This window comes from Crocodylus porosus, unplaced genomic scaffold (assembly GCF_001723895.1).
Source record: "Crocodylus porosus isolate Cpor-Errol unplaced genomic scaffold, CroPor_comp1, whole genome shotgun sequence".
In the NCBI taxonomy this organism is placed as follows: Eukaryota; Metazoa; Chordata; order Crocodylia; family Crocodylidae; genus Crocodylus; species Crocodylus porosus.
Window position 1 is genome coordinate 10071590 of NW_017728914.1, and position 19099 is coordinate 10090688.

At 39.8% G+C, this 19099-nt stretch overlaps 1 protein-coding gene and 1 long non-coding RNA gene across 6 annotated transcripts in view; both read left to right on the plus strand.

Annotated features, from left to right (window-relative positions):
* LOC109309956 overlaps positions 1-1923 on the plus strand; it is an 8826-nt gene extending 6903 nt beyond the window's left edge. Inside the window, exon 2 of the long non-coding RNA XR_002101097.1 lies at positions 783-1923. This is a non-coding gene — a long non-coding RNA (uncharacterized LOC109309956). The remainder of the gene's footprint in view (positions 1-782) is intronic.
* Positions 1-19099, plus strand: part of SLIT3 (slit guidance ligand 3) — a 938430-nt gene that overhangs the window by 565217 nt on the left and 354114 nt on the right. For 4 of the 5 annotated variants that reach the window (XM_019534858.1, XM_019534861.1, XM_019534859.1 and 1 more), the window contains one exon: positions 16725-16796. In XM_019534858.1, the coding sequence (XP_019390403.1) occupies positions 16725-16796 (72 nt within the window). Of the gene's footprint in view, positions 1-6407; positions 6434-16724; positions 16797-19099 lie in introns of those variants that run through there. The other variant, XM_019534863.1, reaches the window with a different exon arrangement.

Here is a 19099-nt window from a genome sequence, read left to right on the forward strand (position 1 = left end):
TGCCTCACCTCCAGAAGTGTGCACAGTGCCAGGGAGCTAGTCCCACCCCCCTCATCCCCTGAATGAGCCACCCATGGCTCTGTCCTGCTCCCCTCCATGGCCCTGCAACCACACATTCTGGCCCCAGGCCCCAAGCCCCACACACTGGCCCAGCTGGCCAGCAGCTCCAGCCCTAGCCCTGCCCAAATCACTCCCACCCTCCAGCCCTCCTTCCCTCTCTCCTTATGAAGGGGGCTCAATCCCTCCCTCCCTCTCTCCCCCCACCCCACCCCTATACCAGGCTACCTGCAGGAGCTGATCTCCAGGCTGCCTGGCAGCCATGTGCATGTGTAAGTACAGACATACACATGGCACCCCCTGCCTGATGACCCTTCCCTGACTCCCGCCAGCCCCTTGCAGGCTGGAATGCTGCCAGCTTGAAGAGAGCTCCTTGAAAAAGTTAAAAATCCCCGTGTTTCTCCATTAAAATGAAAAATCTGCATTTTTCTCAGTTAAGAAGGAAAAATCTGCATTTTTTCCCATTTTTCCACAGGAAACAGAAAACCTGGATCCCTAGTCATATCACTATGCACAAGGCAGGCTTCAGAATTTTGGCTAGCACTTCACTTAACTTGGTTTATAAAAAAAAGTCTGAAAAAATGTGTACTTCAAGGGGGGGGAACAACTCCATAAGAGGATAACATTTGTTAGGATGGATTCAGATCAGAAACAATAGAAGAATATGAGGTCATTCTCTCCTGAATTAAATTATAAAATTAATTTGTTTTTTGTTTTTTTTTTAGAATTTCTTTTTATAGAGTTCTGCAAGAGCCTGTAGCACCTTGGTGATGTTATATGATAAGACTTTACCTTAGGAGTAGGGAATGAAGATCATTGGATTCCCCCAATCTCTTTCTGAAGATGTGGAGTCCAGCTGCTTGTTCCTTCCAGCCCCCACAATTGGTTTCCATTAGTTTGAATTGTTTTAATTTTTTTAAGGCTGTCCCTGTAATGGGAAGCGTTGGGTAAAACATCCTTTTAGTTTGGAAGCAAAAAATCAACTTCATATTGCCCACAGGCTGATGTTCTGAATTGAAGATTTATAAAAGTTCCCTCTGGTTAATAATGTTTTCTTGCCTTCCTTGGGATTGTGTAAGGTCTGCTTTCAGTGTATTAATTATATGTAGAGTACCTGATCCAGTTTCTGTTATCTTCCACTGAAGCTAATTTGGACCCATAAAGTAGAATACATGATGAATTGTAGAATAAAACGGAGACCTCTGGAAGCTTAGCATTTGGTAAATGATCATTCTGTAAAGTTAATTACTGTGCAATATAGAATATGATCTATCAGTGTTTGAAATATGTATTATTATTAAAGACTAGGATTTTTAAAGGCACCTACATGATTTAGATGCCAAATTCCATTGAAGTAAAAGAGGAATTCAGGTCCTAATTCCCTTTGGCTCGCTTGGAAATCCTCTCCCAAGTAAATAAGCTGTAAGGGCCTGACTCAATAGTTTCCAGTTGACTTTAATGGGCATTTAATTGGGTACAGTGATGGTAATTGGACTTGATTGTTCAGATTTGTTTTAGTGAGTAATAACAAACCTGAAAATTAGATGTCATAATGGAAACAACAGTGCCATTTTAGCTGTTACAACATAGCTTATTCAGTGTTTGCAGAAACGGCTTTCTTTTCCATTGTCAGAATAATTTACAGGAAATTATTAACATAGTAGGGCTTGCAACTACAATAAGATCTCTCCCAGCATGATGCACTGAAGTACTTTTAGCCTTTAGGCAGAGATTTAATTCATAACATTTTGTGAAGATAAATAAAACCGGTTTCTATTGTGTTGTTATTGAAAATACTAATACCATTTGACAGAGCACCCTGTATTTATTTATTTATTTTTAAAAGCAGTAGTAAAATAACCCCCCCAAAGCTGTTCTCTTGCTCTTGTAATCTTCCTTCCACCACTGAATTTTTTTATTTATATTGCTTAAAATGTTCAAGTTTTAAATTCTGTATAGAAGAGCAACATATAAACTGGCAAAGGTAAAACTAAAGCTTTCTATAGTGATTCTTGGGAACAAGTATTTGGAAGAGGACAAAATTGATGGATTGCAGCAGTATGGAGGGGAGGGAAGTTCAGAGCAGGTTTGACTTAATGTTAGAGAGTACATAGTACACCATAAGTTTTTTTAGAATAAAGTAGCAATCAATGGCATTAAAGATTCTCAGCAAAAGGATGGGGCAAGTGCTCTTGTCTTAATAAAACTATCAGAAATTATATAAAGTAAATCATTAACCTACTTTATACACATGTAATGGCTTGGTATTAGCTGAACAATTCCTAATGACACTTTTCTGGAATCACAGTTTGAATAAGGTTTTAAATCGAAATACTGAACATCACCTTGATCAATTGTTGTTAATAGTAGTCTAGAGTAAAAATATTTGTGTCCTTAACCCAAAGAAAGGCTGTTCAATAAACTAGGTGCTTAAAGAATCACCAAAAAATTGAGATAATGTCTACTTTTAACCGTTTTTAGCTGCCCAATTTGCTTAAGCAGAATTACTTCACATCCTGAAAGCAACAGATCTATAAATAGAACACACCTCTACTACTGTCACCCCAGATTACAACAGAGAACTTTGTGCAATACAGATTCTGAATATTTTCAATGGAGGTTCACCACCTTTCAAAGTGATGACGTATTGAAAGATGAAAGGTATTTGATGACAGAAGCTGAGAACATGTAAGTATTGAAATACTTTAGCAGCAGGAGGTGCTTGGTTTCCCACACACGAATACTCTTTTTCTTGCCTAAGAGTTAAGAGACATGACACACTCGTGTCTTAAATGGAGAGGGATAGCTTGTAAGACTGCCTCTTTGGGAGTAAAATGCTTGACAGTGGTAGAATGTCTATATCATATAGTTGAGCATCTTCTTGATTGTAGAATAAAACCAAAACATATAGAAATAAACACTAATAAGAAAATACAGTCATCCAAAGTTAATCAGATACCTAGAAAAAGCACTGGATCTTTTTTACTGTATTCTTTAAGGTAGTTACCCTGAAGAGCTTTATTTAAGAACTAAAAGTTTCCGTTTCATCCCTGTATCACAAAGTCTTGAACCAAGTGTGCCTAGGATTTAGGGGTATCAATAAAATACTGTCCAGCTCATTAGGGCTGAGAACCCTGTTGGATGGAAAGCCAAAACCCAAGTATTTATATGGCCCTAAATAAGCCATTTTCCAATATACTGCTGAGGAGGTTTTCTCCTTCTATACAGGAGAAGGCACATACATTTTTTCCAGCCCATTATGTCTCTTGTGCTAGATATTGTCCAATATTTTCATGAAAATATTTTATATGAAAGCTGAAGAGAAAACCTTTCTTATAATACAAGAACATATAGGCTTGGATTAAATTGGCACCATGTACACGATGACAGCTTCCTGGTTTTTTTAAAGCTCTTTCTTTCAAGTTCAAAACTTCAAGAATTTTTAATAACATTTTAGTAGTTCTTTATAGACCTAGCAAAGAATTACCCATTTTGAGATGGCATTGTAGTCTCTTTACCACTTTATCCATGTCCACCAAGAATGAAAATCGTGTTTGTTTGTAATGTGGTTTTATGGCTAATATGAAAATGACAGTCCTCACATAAGATTATCTTCTATCTTGAGAAAAGTCTTTAAAGCATTGCTGAGGAAAACAGTTCTGAGATTCTACAGAATATATAACAAATAATAGTCATTTTTATTGTAGCAGCCACAAGTGTTAACAGCTTCACAGGAAATGTTTGGTTTAGTTAAGTTTAAAATTTAATTAATTTCCTATCCAAAGTGTTTAATCATATAATAATGAAGAATTTAGAAAAGGAAGTCATACCTGTTAATAATTAATAATTAAAAACATGGTGTATAAATACATAAGATCTAACTATAAACTTGCAAGAGTTTCATGTGGCCTCCTTCCCCATCACAAACCTCCATGGAAACAGAACATAGGTTGCTTACAGACATTAAAAAAACCCAAAATGGTACTTAACTTTAAACTCAGCCCACTCCTGCGCTGAGCCCAGCGCATGCCCAAAAGAGACATTAGTTGGACCTTGCTCATCCAACATCTGTATAGATCAGGCACTTTAGTTGTCCATTTTGGGCACTTTTGTCTAACAGCTGATTGAATCGGCTATTTGGATTAAATCAGCTGTTAGATAAAAGTGCCAAAAAGCCCTACCGAAGCACCTGATCTATATGGATGCTGCTTCTTCTGGTAAAATGTGTTGGTTTGGGGGTTTTTTTGGTGGGGGCTTGTTTTTTGGGGAGGGAAATAGGGGGTGTTAAATATCTATAAGCAACCATAGGCCTTTAGAAAACCCCTGGTAGCTGAGATTTGCTTCACCTCAGACTTAACTTAAACAGTAACATAATGTTGCCTCTAACACAAAATCGTGAATGTGAAAAGGTAGACTATGTATAGCCAGTGAATGGGCATTGTACATGTATAATTTGGTTAGCTCTGAGAGTGGTAAGAAGCTTGATCATCCTTAAAATCTTAGGTAATTTTTGCTAACAAACTACAAGAAGTTTCTATTGAGTATGTGTGACCTATAACTTAGTCAAATTTGGCAGATATACATGGCAATTGCAAAATGCACAGCCTTGATACAAAGGCTTCTGCCTAGCACATTTTTTTCTCTTTTACCTAAGATAAGCCATGCTATAGAGACACTAGAAAGTGACCACCACTGCATTTTTTTCCTTGGCTATATTCTTGAAAAAAGACAAGCTTATTTTGGTTGAAACTTTGAAGGGAAATCAGTGAGAGAGAGATACCCGTCTTGTAAAATGTCAGCCTAAATGGATAAAGTTTGCCAAAGTTACAAGCAACTGAAAACTAAATCAAATGCATGAAATGCAAATGTGAAGCATTAAATAACCAAAAGATTAGGCAGTACTACTATTCTTGCAAATAAAAGCATTCTGCTTATTCATACAGTTCTGACAAAAATGTTTTCCTTTTTTTCTAGTTTCCTTTGGTTTGTTATTTTTCCCAAGTTAGACACCTGAGTTAAAAATGCCAGAACCACTTGTATCTTTGATAACATTTTTGGGGGCAGAGGCAGGAGTGGTTGAAAAACAGATAAATAGTGAATTTGTTCCTAAAGATAAAGGAAGAAAAGAACCAAAAATTGGCAGCTAATTGTTTTTATTAATTTCTGTAGATTTTACATGACACCTGGAGACCATTTAGAATGTTACTTGCCTGTGCTAATGTTGTGTTTAAAAATAACATTTGCATGGTGCCAAATCACTTCAGAGTTGGGTACAAATATTGAGACAAAAAACCCAGCTGTTATTGCTTTTGCTGCTAATTTGAGGTGTCAAATTAGAGCTCAACTGCTGTACGTCAGTGAATAAAGCCCCTTGTGAGATCATTATGTTTTCCAGCAGTCAAGAGTAATGGATTAATCAGTGCAGCATCAGTTGTTTTCATTATATACCCACACAGTGGTTATGGGCTTTAATTTAAATGCTCTTTGGGGAGATCAAAGAATTTAGTACAGGAGGCACCCAGAACTGACCAAAAATGTGAAGGGATTCAAGAAAGCTTTGGATCATGCTTGGCAACAGCTGTTCTTGGCAGCTTTGGAAGCAGAGGCCAAGGATAGTTAAGGCAGCTCAGCTGTGAGTTAGTCACTGCCAGAGCCACTTTGTTTTGTTCAGCAAAGACCCTTAAGAAATACTAAACAGTTTATTTAATTCTAGTATATTTTGACCTAGGCTAAAAATACCAGCACTTTACAGGTACTGAAAATACAAAAACTTGCACCCCAGGACCCGAAAGTCCTGCCAAGGAGTAGTAATTATAATGGTGTAGAAAATGCAAGTGCACAAACTGGGTATTTTAGCTACTGAAAATAAATGTAGGTTCTGATTTTTGGAAGTGCACTTTTATCCTGTCTCCCAGTGTAATTAGGAGCTGCAGGTACTGAGCACCTTTGCATATCAAGCCATTACTAAATACCTCTACAAACAGCATTACTAAAGCACCAGGGACAAGACCTGGAACATAAAGCCAGGTACAGGCATTACATATTAACCAATATAAGTCATCGGAAACTGAGCTCAACCTGCAACAGAACAGAAGTTCAGTGCACATAGGCTGGTTTAAAAATGGTGGAACCTGCTCCAGGATAGACCTGGAAGGATGTAGTTATCAGACTTAATTGATTTAGATTAGACCAGTCTATGAAACATCTGTACTAGATCCCCTCATCACTCAAGTTAGGTCTCAGTCCACAGCATCCCAGACGCCTTTATGGTTCTCCCATTTCCCTATCCTCACTCAGAGTTCGACTTGAACTCAACTCCGACTCAGCTGCTCTGAGCTGTCAACCGCAGGTGCAGGGAGGAGGGAATGGAGAATCTGTAACTCTTGTATTTGTCTATCTTTATACAATGTCCCTAGGTGGGGGGAAGAGGGGAGCAGTCTGGCAGTGGCAGGACAGGGTAGGGCAGGGCACAGCTACAGGCTGCTGTGTCCTGGGTAAGCAAGGCCTGGCAGGGCCGTGGCACAGGCAGAGGGAGGAGAGCGGGTAGCGGAGCTGCAGCCACTGCCTTCCCCTGCCACTGCTGCTGGTGCTTGAGGGGGATTTGGAGAAGGGGATGTCTAGCTTGGGCCTGAGCGGCACTGCTGCTGCTCCTTGCGCTGGCATTCAGTGGGGTGTGAGGCTTTGGGGGGCGTGGGGTGTCCAACCTGGCTCTAAGCAGGCACTGGCACTGCTGCTGGTGCTTGGTGGGACTTTGGTTGGCAGGGGTGTTTCCAGCCTGGCCCTGAGTGGCTGCTGCTGAAGCGACTGGCATGGGCGTTTGGCAAAACATGGGGAAGCCATGCCCTTGCAGCTGCAGGGGAAGGGGTTTCCAATATTGCCAACTCTCATGATTTTTGACATTGTTCTTAAAGTCGACACTTCAGGAATGTTAACTTAGCTCTTTCTTTTATCTGTGCATATGGTACATTTATGTACTTAAATATAAACTTAGATGTTTAACTTAATTATAGAAATGTAACTATTTTAATCCATACATTATTTTTTTGTCCCTCTAATATTTCCAAACCCACCCCCCCTACCTCTGTTGGCAGAACTAACTTACTGCCACAGCAGGGGAGGTCACATCACAGCTCCTGTGTTCTGGTTGCACTCTGATCTTAGGCAAATACCTTTACCCTTCTTTGTCCTTGTTCACCCATCTCTGAACACGGATAACCTTATCCCTACTTCTGTTTAATTCTGATTGTAGAGTGCTTGGAGGTTACTAGGCAAATTCTTACTTAATATTTCTTGTTATCCTGATCTGGTGGGGAAGGAAGGGTGTTTCACCATTATTTACCTTTACACTTTAAATTGAATGTACTCTTGCTTCCAGGACAGGAGAAGCAATAACCAGGGTGTATGATAGTAATTCACTCCTGGGAACACTCTAAGCCTGCAGATGTACCATTTGTAGCCAGGCATTGCATGCACATAGATAATAATGCTGCATTAGGGCCAATTACATGGTGTTATGGACACACAACACACAGATTACACACATAGCCAAAAAAGCAGTGTGATAAAGCAGTGGTCTAATCGAAGGAGACAGAGGGAAATGTTACACTTGTTAGCCCGACTAGTGCTGCAGTGACTGCTACTGCGGCTCCAACCAGCCTCAAAGGTTCGCTTTTCAACCCCAGGTCCAGTTCAGACATTTCAGAGACCCGGTTTCAAAGGCTTTTTGCTTCAGAACTTGAGTACTGAACAAATTGGCCTTTTGGGGGATGGTTTGGGGGGCAGCAAAGGGGGAGAGCATTAGAAGCATCTGTCTGATTTAGTTCACAGTCCATATAAGCATAAAGCTCTGAGTAACTTGTTATTTGTAGTATTCACACCATTCTTTTTAAACATAAAACTCTGGCAAGCAACCATTAGCTATTAATCTGTAGCACTGAAAATGAGGAAGAAATTCAGACAGCAACACAAACACAGGATATGAGTTTCCAGATATCTTTTTTTCCAGTTCATTTCCATTCCCCCTGCATTATATGATGTATATTTCTGACCATATTTCTGAAGTGTGTTTAAACGTATCTCTTTCTGTGGGAAATTATTTGTATGGATGATCTGATCACCTATTTCTTCACAGCTGAAAATTCAGCAAATGTAGTAATCTCCATATATCAGCAGAGCCAAACGCTTCACAGAAGAAGTCTGGTGTGTTTCAAATGACTGAATGACCAGCAGCCCCCTGGTGACTCTGGTAGATGCTTGTTATGGTTTAGAAAAAAGTGCTAATCAAAATGTAATCTACTATATAATTTTGCAATTTGATTAGCTGTTTGTGGTAATCAGCTGCAGAAGTGGAATCTAAAAGAAAATCAGACTATTATATTTTGAACCCAAAGCATGTCCTCAGTTCTGGCCCAGTTTGGGGCATGGTTTCTTTTTCAGTTGAAGCTGACTGAAAAAATATAAAGGCTGCTAAGATTGTTGTCATTTCCTGGCCTAAATGCTAGTGTTAAAATAATCCTTTTATGTTGTTTAACCTTCTGATGCCATTGCCTGAAAATATCCTTGGTCCATAACTGTAGGATGGATGTGTGTGTACTTTATTAACACATTATTATAGACATAGACAAAAAAAATCAGTCAGTTCTAGGAAAGATGAATGAAATCATAATTTTCCACTGTAACTTGAAGGCTTGCGGTGGGGCGAAAAGAAATCTCTTTTGGCCATTCTGCAAACAGCCCTTGATTTCTCAGCTCACAATCAGTCCAGCAGAATTGGGAAGATAGGCTGCTGAGCCTTGCAAAATGATTTCAAATATTAGGCAGCTTAGCAATCTAAATCCTTTCCATTTGGGTAAAGCATTGGAGTTATCTTGAGAAGCTAATAGTGTTTGTTTTAATATTTGTGAATAAAAAATTCTTTATATGAATATCAGATATTCATGACACCTATTTTTCTACTCAAAATGATGGGAAGGCAATAAGGGAAATGGTACCAGTGTGGAATTAATTCTTTTTGGATCACAATAGTGTTTTTGCGTATATGTGTCAATATATGCACATATGTTTATATATAGGGCCTTTCATTTCAATACATTCTAAAGCACTTTACCAACTATCGTAATAAACGAATCGAGTCATTTATCAGAAAATTACAGCCACCTTTATGGTGGGATGTAAGCGAACTTTTTATCGGTGCACTTCAATACTGCAAATAATTTAGAGCAGGTAGGAAATTGATAAGCATGTTGCATGCAATTGAATTTGCATGGGAAGTTTGGAGAAAGAGGGAGCTTATATGTTCCAGATTTGGGAGTTGTCCAGGATTCCTACTTTTAGAAAAGTTGTTAAGGCTTTGCAGACTTTAACAGCTACAGGGCCCTTTTGTATCTCACCTAAAAACTGGTACCTTTAAATATGGTGCCCCTTTAACCAGATAGAGGTTAGAAGCAATTTAGTAGGGTAGTTCTTCCAAGGGTATAAATTAAAGTATGATACTTGATGTCAGCTGCCTGAAAGACAAAAGTGCTACATCCAGGATTGCTAACCCTACTTTATGCAGCTCATAGTAGTCCTTGGAGGCACCTAAGTACTGATGCAGCTGGAGCTTGTTTTGTTTGCAAGATCTGGCAGGATTGCAGCCCAAGGTGGGAAGTCTGTAGGCATAAATAATGTCTGTAACTTTTGTTTCCTGATTCAGCATTTTTGGAAGTGAATAATTTAGATTGATATAAATGACAGGACAGTGTGTTTTCTATGGATGAGGAAAAACTTGGCTCTACAATAAACAACAGGTGAAAATATGATGTTAGTGAGAACCTGGCATGATGTAAGTTTCCCCATATACTGCTAAAGGAGCCCGAGGCTTCAAGAGCCCTGGGACCCTCCCAGCTGCCTGCCTTCTGTTCAGCCTTCTCCATGGATTTATTTCTTAGTCTGAAGCAAATATGCAACATGCTTCATAGCAGTTAATAGAATATTGTGGGAGGTGATTTTCTCCATCACCTTCATTTGAATATGTTAGTGAATTTTATAGGTGTACTTGGTAGCCATGTTGGTCTGAGACAATTAGACATACAAAAACCTAGAACTCCTGGTTCCAAAATGATACCTTTTATTAGACCAACTGGAAAATCACAAGAAAATTGGCCTTTTCTGCAAGCTTTTGGGATCAAAGTCTTTTCATCAGGCTCTGGGAAAAGTATAGATCAGGGGTTAGCAACCCATGGCACGCATGCCGAGCAAGGCACGCAAGGCCATTTTGCTCAGCACACCACCACCGGCCCGGGCTCTAAGCAGCTGCTGCCAGCCACAGAGCCCAGGCTGCTCCCAGCAGGAGGCTGGGAAGCTGCAAGCCTTGCTGCAAGCAGACCGGGCTCCTTGGGTCTCCTTGGGTTGGCTGTAGCTGGGAAGCTACAAACAGCTGCTCCGGGCTCCAGCATGTTGGCACTCCGGCACCTTCAAAGGCAGACAGTGTGTTTTTTTCCGGCACTCCAGCCAAAAAACATTGCCTACCCCTGGTATAAATGGTACAAGGTGGTAAAAAGTCGTCATCCATAGGAAATAAACTTCATTTTTGCACAGAGAGAGCTGAACATGAAAGGCTGTCCCTCTGGGTCCAAGTTTATTTCCTACCTATGGGAAGTTTTTACCACGTTGTACTATCTATACTTTCCCCAGAGCCTGACAAAGGGACTTTGATCCTGAAAGCTTGCAGAAAAGGACAATTTTCTTGCAATTTCTCAGTTGGTCTAATAAAAGTTATCATTTTGGAACCAAGTGATCTAGCTTTTTGTATGTCTTAGTGAATTATATTCCTTTATTCTTAACAAGACACACAGGGTTAAAATGGTCTCTGTGGAGGCAAGTATGGGCAGCTTGGAAGCTGCTTTATGTGGCTGGTATGCAGTTTGTAGAATGTTTCTCCAGCATTTCTCCATTTACATGGAAACTCCCCCTATGCCAGCCCTAGCACTCATACAAAAAAAACCCCAAACTGATGTGGTAGAAATGAATATGTCAAAGTAGAGCAAAGGGGTTAACATCTCCCAACTGAAAACATGACTCATAATGCAGACAGTTCACTGTCAATTAGTAGCCTTTGTAGAACAATGGAAGCTTTACTGCAGTATTTGGCCTTCTTTGTGCTGAAATAATTACTATTATCATAAATGCTTTATTGCCTTCATTACAATTAACATTTAAATATCAGTGGAATAATATATTAATAAGTCATCTGTGCAGTAGTTATCTGCTACAATTATACTTGAAGTTTGTGCTTAAGGACTATGTTAATGAAATGGAGTTTAATTCAGTGTTGTGTTTCTTGTTTGTTTGTTTTTATTTATTAGTGGCATATGGGAAAGTTCTTGCTTATTTCTATTAACAAATGGGCTCTTCATGTGAGTATGTATATGTAGCAGTTCTGGGATTTGGCTGTCTAGGATTTTTTGACTATTAATTATAAATAGCTAGTTATTTTTAAATATATATTTGATCCTATTAAACAGTGCAAAGATTGAATTTTCAGGATCTAAATGAATAATTGTTCTGGCAGATAACTGAGAGATTTATTTTGTATGCTATCTTAGAAAGCTGCTTTATTTTTATTTTCTTAGCTTCTTTAAATCTAATCCATGGTTTGTTGATGTCAAAGGAAAGCCTTCCTTAAATTCAGTAGGGCTTGGACTGCAGTCTTTAGTGCTCTTGCTGACCAGTTCACTTATCAACTATGAGTATGGTTTAATGCTGAAAACTAACTTTCCACACAATTGTTTTCATGTTATTTTCCCCACTTCTGAAGTACTACCCTGTACTAACACTGAAATGTACATCACCTGCACTCGGCCTCTGTTCTTCTTGAAGACAAGTGGCCAATATGAAAACACAAGTGTAGCAACAATAAAAATGCTTCCCATGTCTTCAGGTACATCCAGGGATGCTTTACGTACATGAATACTCAATATTTTAGTGTCTGTGTAGATAAGTATTATGCTTCTCAGTGTATAGACAGGGAGACCTGAGGTTTAAAATCTTGAATCATGATCCTCTGCAATGGACAGTTCTTGCAGTCATATATTCCTATATAGTGTTTTATTTTTGTGTTTGAAATTTTTCTGAGGTACTTCTTTGGGCAAACTGTCTGACACAACCTTCCCGTCCTGCACTATTGATGGCATACAGTAACTAAGCAATGACTGATATTTTTAAGAGACACTCGTTTTAAAATGCAAACTAGTGTAGTAGGAAATTTGTCTTGCTATTATGGTACCATCAGATAGGCTATGTAAGAGGCAGGCTCCACTGAGGGTACATGGAGACATTACACTTAGATCAGCAGTTCCCAATCTGTGGTACAGGTACCACCAGTGGTACACAGGCAGTTTGTCAGTGGTACGCATTAACGGATTTATTATAATTACTTTATATGACAGAAAAATGCTGGTGGTATTTAAGGCTGAACTGAAAAATTTGCTGGTGGTACTTACGGTTGTATCATTTTAAATTGGTGGTGCACAATCTGTCAAAATTTGGGAACTGCTGACTTAAATCAACTTTAGGGTTAAGTTGATCTAAGTGTCAAACTGTGCATGCATTCCGGGGCTAGGGACAGGCATTCAAAAAGCCTGAGCCTGAATTGATTCAATCTTGGCAGATTGATCTAACCTGGACAGGCTAAATCACTTTGTAAGTGCACAGACATCCCAGAAATGCAGACACATGCCTGCAGTGGCTCAGGCTACAAGCCAGGGGGTGCTAGAGCAGCCCTCTCTTCCTTCCACAGGGCTGAGCTGAAGAGGGCGTGGCCAGGCCCCAGCAGGATTAGGGAGAGGTTCCCCGCCTGCTTGATAACAGAGCATTTATCAGCTCTCTTATCAGCATTTATCACCCCATCAGAAAACAAACAGCCTCTCTCATTAGTTCTAACTTTTCTTGTTATTTTAACAAAGAGAGAAAGGAGGGACATTACCAGCTGCACTTTGATTAGCCCCTAAGCTGACACTGCTGTCTGCCACAGCACAGAGCATATCCAGCATGTGGTCTGCTAGCTAATGCTGAGGTGTCTGTGTAAGGCAGAGGGGATGGGGGATCTCTGCTTAGCAGGGAGTGAGGAGGGGAGGGGGAAAGCAGAAGGAAACCAGGTGGTTGTTGCTGTGCCTGCAAGTTTCTTCCAGAGCTGCAGCCAGGGAGCAGAGGGGAGGGGCCAGCCCTGCTGTGCAGCAGAGAGCCCTGCCCAGCCCAGAGACCATGCCAGGATGCTGGGGGAGTCTGATTTAACTTAAACCAGAATGGAGTCTGGGACAGACATTGCATAAACTGATTTGAGCTAAATCAGTTAAGTCTGACGCTACATTCAACTGGTTTCAGCCATTTTGATACTGGTTTATGTGCACTGAATATCTCTTTGGTTACAGGATTAAACCAGTTTTTGATCACTTAAAGTGGTTTATGTGTAATGGCTGTTTCTAGCCAGGGAGTTTAGATTGGGCAAAAGATGACTGGCCCAATCTAACTTAGTTTACCTGATGAAGTCACTAAGTTGGGCTAACCCATACCTGATCTAATCAAATGTGCATACACCTTCAGAGTGCAGCCCCAGAGTTGGGAAAGCCCAACCACTTACCCCAGCCCTGGACTATTTTTCCTACTCCCTCACCCTCAGAGACCCTTTCATCCCCAGATGGACTACCCTTCTCTATGGACCCACTAGTTTCCAGTCCTGCCCACTAATCCCCCCAGTCTGACTGAGGCTGCCTGCACTTTACATAAAATACCATGAGTTAGAGCGACCCTTGCCCTGACTCAACAGACATTTGCCTGTTGGGTTGGTGGGTGAAGCTCAAGCCTTCCAGCCCTGGCCAGCAGACAGGGATACTCTGGAAGCATTTGAGGAGGCTGCCAAACCTCCCCTCTCCCCTCCAGCTCCATTCCACACCCCACAACTCCAGCCATGGCAAAGCCAAACCAGCAGCTGTGAGCTGCCCCTGTCAACAGGCTTGAGTAGAGGGTGAGAAAAAGGGGGCTTCCTTCTCCCACCCTGGCTCAAGCCAATTGACAGCAGCAGCTTTCAGCTAGAGTGGCCATCATAGAGGACATTCCGGTTTTCTGCTACTCTCTCCTCTGTTGATACAAACCCCAACGCCTTTATATTTCAATAGAGAACAGAGGACAACCGGACTGTCCTCTATGCTGGCCACCCTAGTTGCAGCTGCCAGCTTGGTTTTGCCACAACCAGGGGTCGGGAGGTAAAACAGAACCCCTTGTTTCATGGGCATAGCCTGGCTCCCCCAGTATCCCATCTGGGGTAGCTCGACGGGGACTGTGAGGCATGGGGGCTCCATTCCACCCCACCATGGCTCTGGCCATGGCAAAGACTGCATGCTGCCTCTTCTTCCTCCCCCCTCTCTCTCTCCCGCTGACAGCCCAACAAAGGCATGAAAAATTAACCCTCAATGGAACCTGAACACAGGTTCCCTAACATACTGTGTTCTATAGTGCCTTCAGCTAATCGCTGATTTATCGTGGGTTAATGTTTCACGTGATCAGCCATTTTGAAAGCACTCTGCAGCCATAAATGTATGTTATGTCACAGTTGTACACAGCTTTCAAGGACCAGAATTTGTGAAAAATGCAACTTAAGTAAGCGTCCTTAGATCATGTTTCTGGTGCAGCTCCAAGCACTGGTAAACATATGCACAACTGGGACCTGATTGATTATGCATACCACGTAATCATAGATCAGGTCCCAGGACTGTGTGCGCATGTCCTGAAAGACATTGCAGTTTGTGTCTTGAATAGTTCTTCAAATTGGCACTAACAGCAGATCTGAAGTTGGATGTCTAATTTGTAAGCAGAGGTCAAGACCTGGCCTGCAAACAGAGCTTGTATCCAGAGGAAAGCACTTGATAGCAGTTTCCTCACTCCTTCCTTACCTTCCCCAGTGTTGTGGATTTGGTTTAGATTTCCAACAGTCCTCTGCCCCAGAGTCTGAAAATGTTCAGATTTCATAGTTTCACAGTTTCATAGTTGGTAGGGTTGGAAGGGACCTGAGCAGGTCATCATGTCCAATCCCCTGCCATGGCAGGAAAGAATACAAAAATTGACTTTACCACTTACCTGATTTGAGCTGTAGTGCTGTATGCTGTGATCTAAGTTGCAGCTCCTTCAGGATATGTCCTGACCATAGAATTCTGCTGCCACAGCTGTATTGGTCAGGGTTAGGATTCCTGAGAGGCATGGCTTCATCAACAGAAGGCTCTTCTGGTATAAATTAAGGCAAAACTGCACTTTTCCTGGGACATCTTCACTGAAGACCTCGGAGTGGGAGTGGTAGTATAGTATTATACTGATACAAGAGTGTTTGCTGTGGCTGTTGATTTCCAGTCAAAAAAATGGCTGTGACATTAGATGACAGTGTACTTGGGGTTTTAAGTAATTTAATTCTTCTAAAATTCTTAAAAATACTTTGCTGAAATCCTCTGCTCAAAAGTTACTCCTGAACAACTGAAATGGAAGTGACAGTGGTGGTGACCCTAAAGTAAAGAACGTTAGTTTTCTCTTGAGCCCAAACACAGATCCCTTATTAAAAAATGAAACAAAAATGTTGTCTTCTGGAGAAATAGCCTGAAAAACTAAACTACAACTCTAAAAAAACTACAGATTGTTGTGCCACCATTACAGATAACTGTAGTTTATAAATAATGCTAAATAGCATATTTGTTCCATTTAGCAGTAGTACTCAGTGTAGAATGCTATGTAATCAATAGCCAGTTTGACCACGTCTTTTAACAAACTGGTTTGCTGTAGTTGCAATTTCTGAACAATCTGGATGTGGCAATTATGCCCCTTGGTGCATTTTCTATTTCTCATGCCATCGCTGATAAACTTTATCGCTTTTAATTTGCTAGGGAGTCATTGATATAATTAGGAACAGCATAAATGAGGGCAGCATATCCCAGCTGATGATGAACTAGTCAGTTAATTTATCATAAGAAACTGTAAAGGGTTCCTTCCAGCAGCTGAAATCACTTTTTATCCAAGACTAGCTCTGATGAAATGCCCGGTGCATAGACTTCTCATTTGGGACCATTATATTTTTTTTCTTATGGAAAATTCTATGCTCCACATATTTTTTCATAAAAAAATGAAACCTGTTCTTCCATGTTTTTCCAAAGGGACAATACGAGCATTCTTTCCCTTGGCAAACTCACTGTGTTAAAAAGGTTTATGAATTGGCATCTCTCCTTTTACTTATAAACAAAATCTTTGGTTTTAGGGTTCCCAAATTGTGACGCATCAGCTTGATGCTCTGTCCAGTCATTCCACAATAATTCTTTAAAATGTGTTAGGAAAACTTGTAGTTAGGGATCTGCTTTTCCGCTAGATTAAATCTTGTATTCCACAGACCTTGCTGCTTGGAATAGAACATGTTAAATGGTAATCTTTATTCCTTTGTGTGCACTCCGTGCCTATTTTGCCCCCAAAATATTCTCCATGATAAGTCCCAAATTGCTTCTGAGATATTTGTCAGCATGGCTTACTGTTTGCAGCATTACAGACTTACAGACTTACTACCAAGAGTTGAATCAGTTTGGTTCTGCAAATAGTGTGTTTGTGAAACTATGTAAATAATTGATCAGTCTGTGTGTTTCTTTCTTTCTTTTTTTTTACAGTACTCTCAACAATAACAACATCAGCCGCATCCCTGTTACCAGCTTCAACCATATGCCAAAGATCAGGACACTGTAAGTATTAAATTTAGATATAAATAGCAATCTAGGATGATAATAACTGTCTACAACTTGATTATTTATCCTTTTAATCAATAACGGTATTAAAATATTTAAAAAAAAAAAAGATTGAGTGAACTTTAGTATAATCCTCCAAAACATATTTGAAGCCAAAAAAGGCAAAACTTTAAGTTACCTCGTTGCTGTTTTATAAAGGATTATCTTCTTATTGGGTGAGAGCATATTTCAGTCTTTACCTAGTTTAAAAGGATCATGGTTCTTTAGGGGAAAAAGATCTAACAAGTAAGCCTAGCTGCTGTTATACTGGTATGTCAGCTATGAAATTTAGCTGAGCAAATTTACTGTAGGGTAAGATCAGATTCAACCTGTTTTTATAGCATCATAAAATGACCACGTATAGTCATTACACTTTTACCAGTATAAGTGACTGGAACCCGATTTAATACCTGTAACAAAACAGAAGATCGGCACACAAAACCAGTCTATACCTGAACAGAAAAAAAGTTTGGCACACAAAAACCGTCTATACCCCCAACAGAACAGAACAGAACAGAAGTTCAGCACACAGAGACTGGTTTAAAAATGATGGAACCCAGTCTAAGATTTGCGCCCTCCCCTCCCCGCTCCATCAAAGGGAAATATGTGCTCTGTTCACTACCAGTCTAAACTACTCCACTTACAGAAAACTGTGTAATTTAGATCGATTCCACCTTGGGTTTTTTGAATGTCTGTACCTAGCCATAAATAAGTAGAGCTGGAAGGGACCTCATGAGGTCCTCTAGTCCAGCCCCTCCCCCATACCGATCACAAAGTGCCAGGATTATTATAAGTTTTAAATGAGGACGTTATTTGACCCAAGTTTTTGATCTGGGCAGGAACTTATTTATTGTTTTGCATAGAACAGATATCTCAAATAACTTTCAGCCCAAAATTCAACAGAAACAAAAATATCAATGTGATGGCAAAATGATTTTTTTAAAAGAAAAACAAAGTAGTTTGATGGGGAAAAGGGTAGCTGATCAATATTTAATTTTGGTAAGATTGGAATGTTTTGGGTAAGTTGATGTTTTAAAATATTTGTTCAGTTTTAACATGAAAAGTGACTTAAAATTAAAAACACAAATCTTCATTTAGGATTTCTTCTGAAAAAAGTTAATGAAATGGACATTTCCACAATTTTTTCCTCAAAAAATCATCATTTTCCAATAGAAAATTTCTAGTGAGAAAGTTGTGACGGGCTCTCATAGGAGCTAAATTAGACATGATGTATTTTTTGGAGGAATTTAGAGCAAGGCCTTAGAAATGAAATACAAAAGCTAGTAGCATTAGCTTTATGGCTCCTTCCCACCTGGTGATGTCCAAAATATTAAACAAACAGTTTCAGTGGAAATCGCATTTAAACAAAAGCCTGTTTGGTTTTACTCCAAGTACAAAACTAGCCAAGATGTTTTTACTCCAAGGTGCAAAGCAAGCCAAATAGTAGCAGCTTGTTCAAATTAGCGAGAAGCAGAATGCTATGTGTTTGTGTGTGATCACACTAGATAAGTTAACTGAGGAAAAATATCTCTTAATTGTGTATATTGACAGGGCTGGTATCAGCGATAACCATTGATTTATATGTATTCTTTTTCTTCTTTAAAGATTGGACATTAGCATATTATAATATAACTGATTGATTAGAAGTTATATTATTGTCCTTTGGAAGTATGTTGTGGGAGGCAACATATTGTCCTATCCGTCTCCCTTTCCATGGTCCAGAATATTTGCCTGGCTACTTCCGATCAATCAGTCTTGTCTGTTACCAGAGCTCAGTGCCTGCTGCCATTTTCCCTTTAGTTTAATTTCGGAGATGGCTTTGTATATAGCTCCCTGGAGACTTACACTGACTAATCCCCTTTCGCTGTAATTAAAGAAAAAAAAAGGAAGGAAGTCATAAATGGGATTTATAAAGGGAAGCTTTTATATTGAATTCTGAGAGCCACATTTTATAGAACATGAATGCTGACCCACTCTAAAAGGATTTGCTGGAAATTTAATTTAGAGTCTGTGACTAAAAGGGCACCTTTAAAAACTAGCATTTGTATTCATTCACCTTATGTTCTATAAAGGTAGTTTCATCAATATCAAGTGGCATGTTTCAGTCTCCAAAGGCTGCCAAACAATATGCAACACCCTTCTAAACAGTTCAGTATAAGAACTGCATAGGAGGGTAGAAATATAATAAAACTGTTTAGTTTTTCATTTTTACCTTCCATCTGTCAGAGGCAGTAAAACCATCAAAAGAATAATTAATGTAA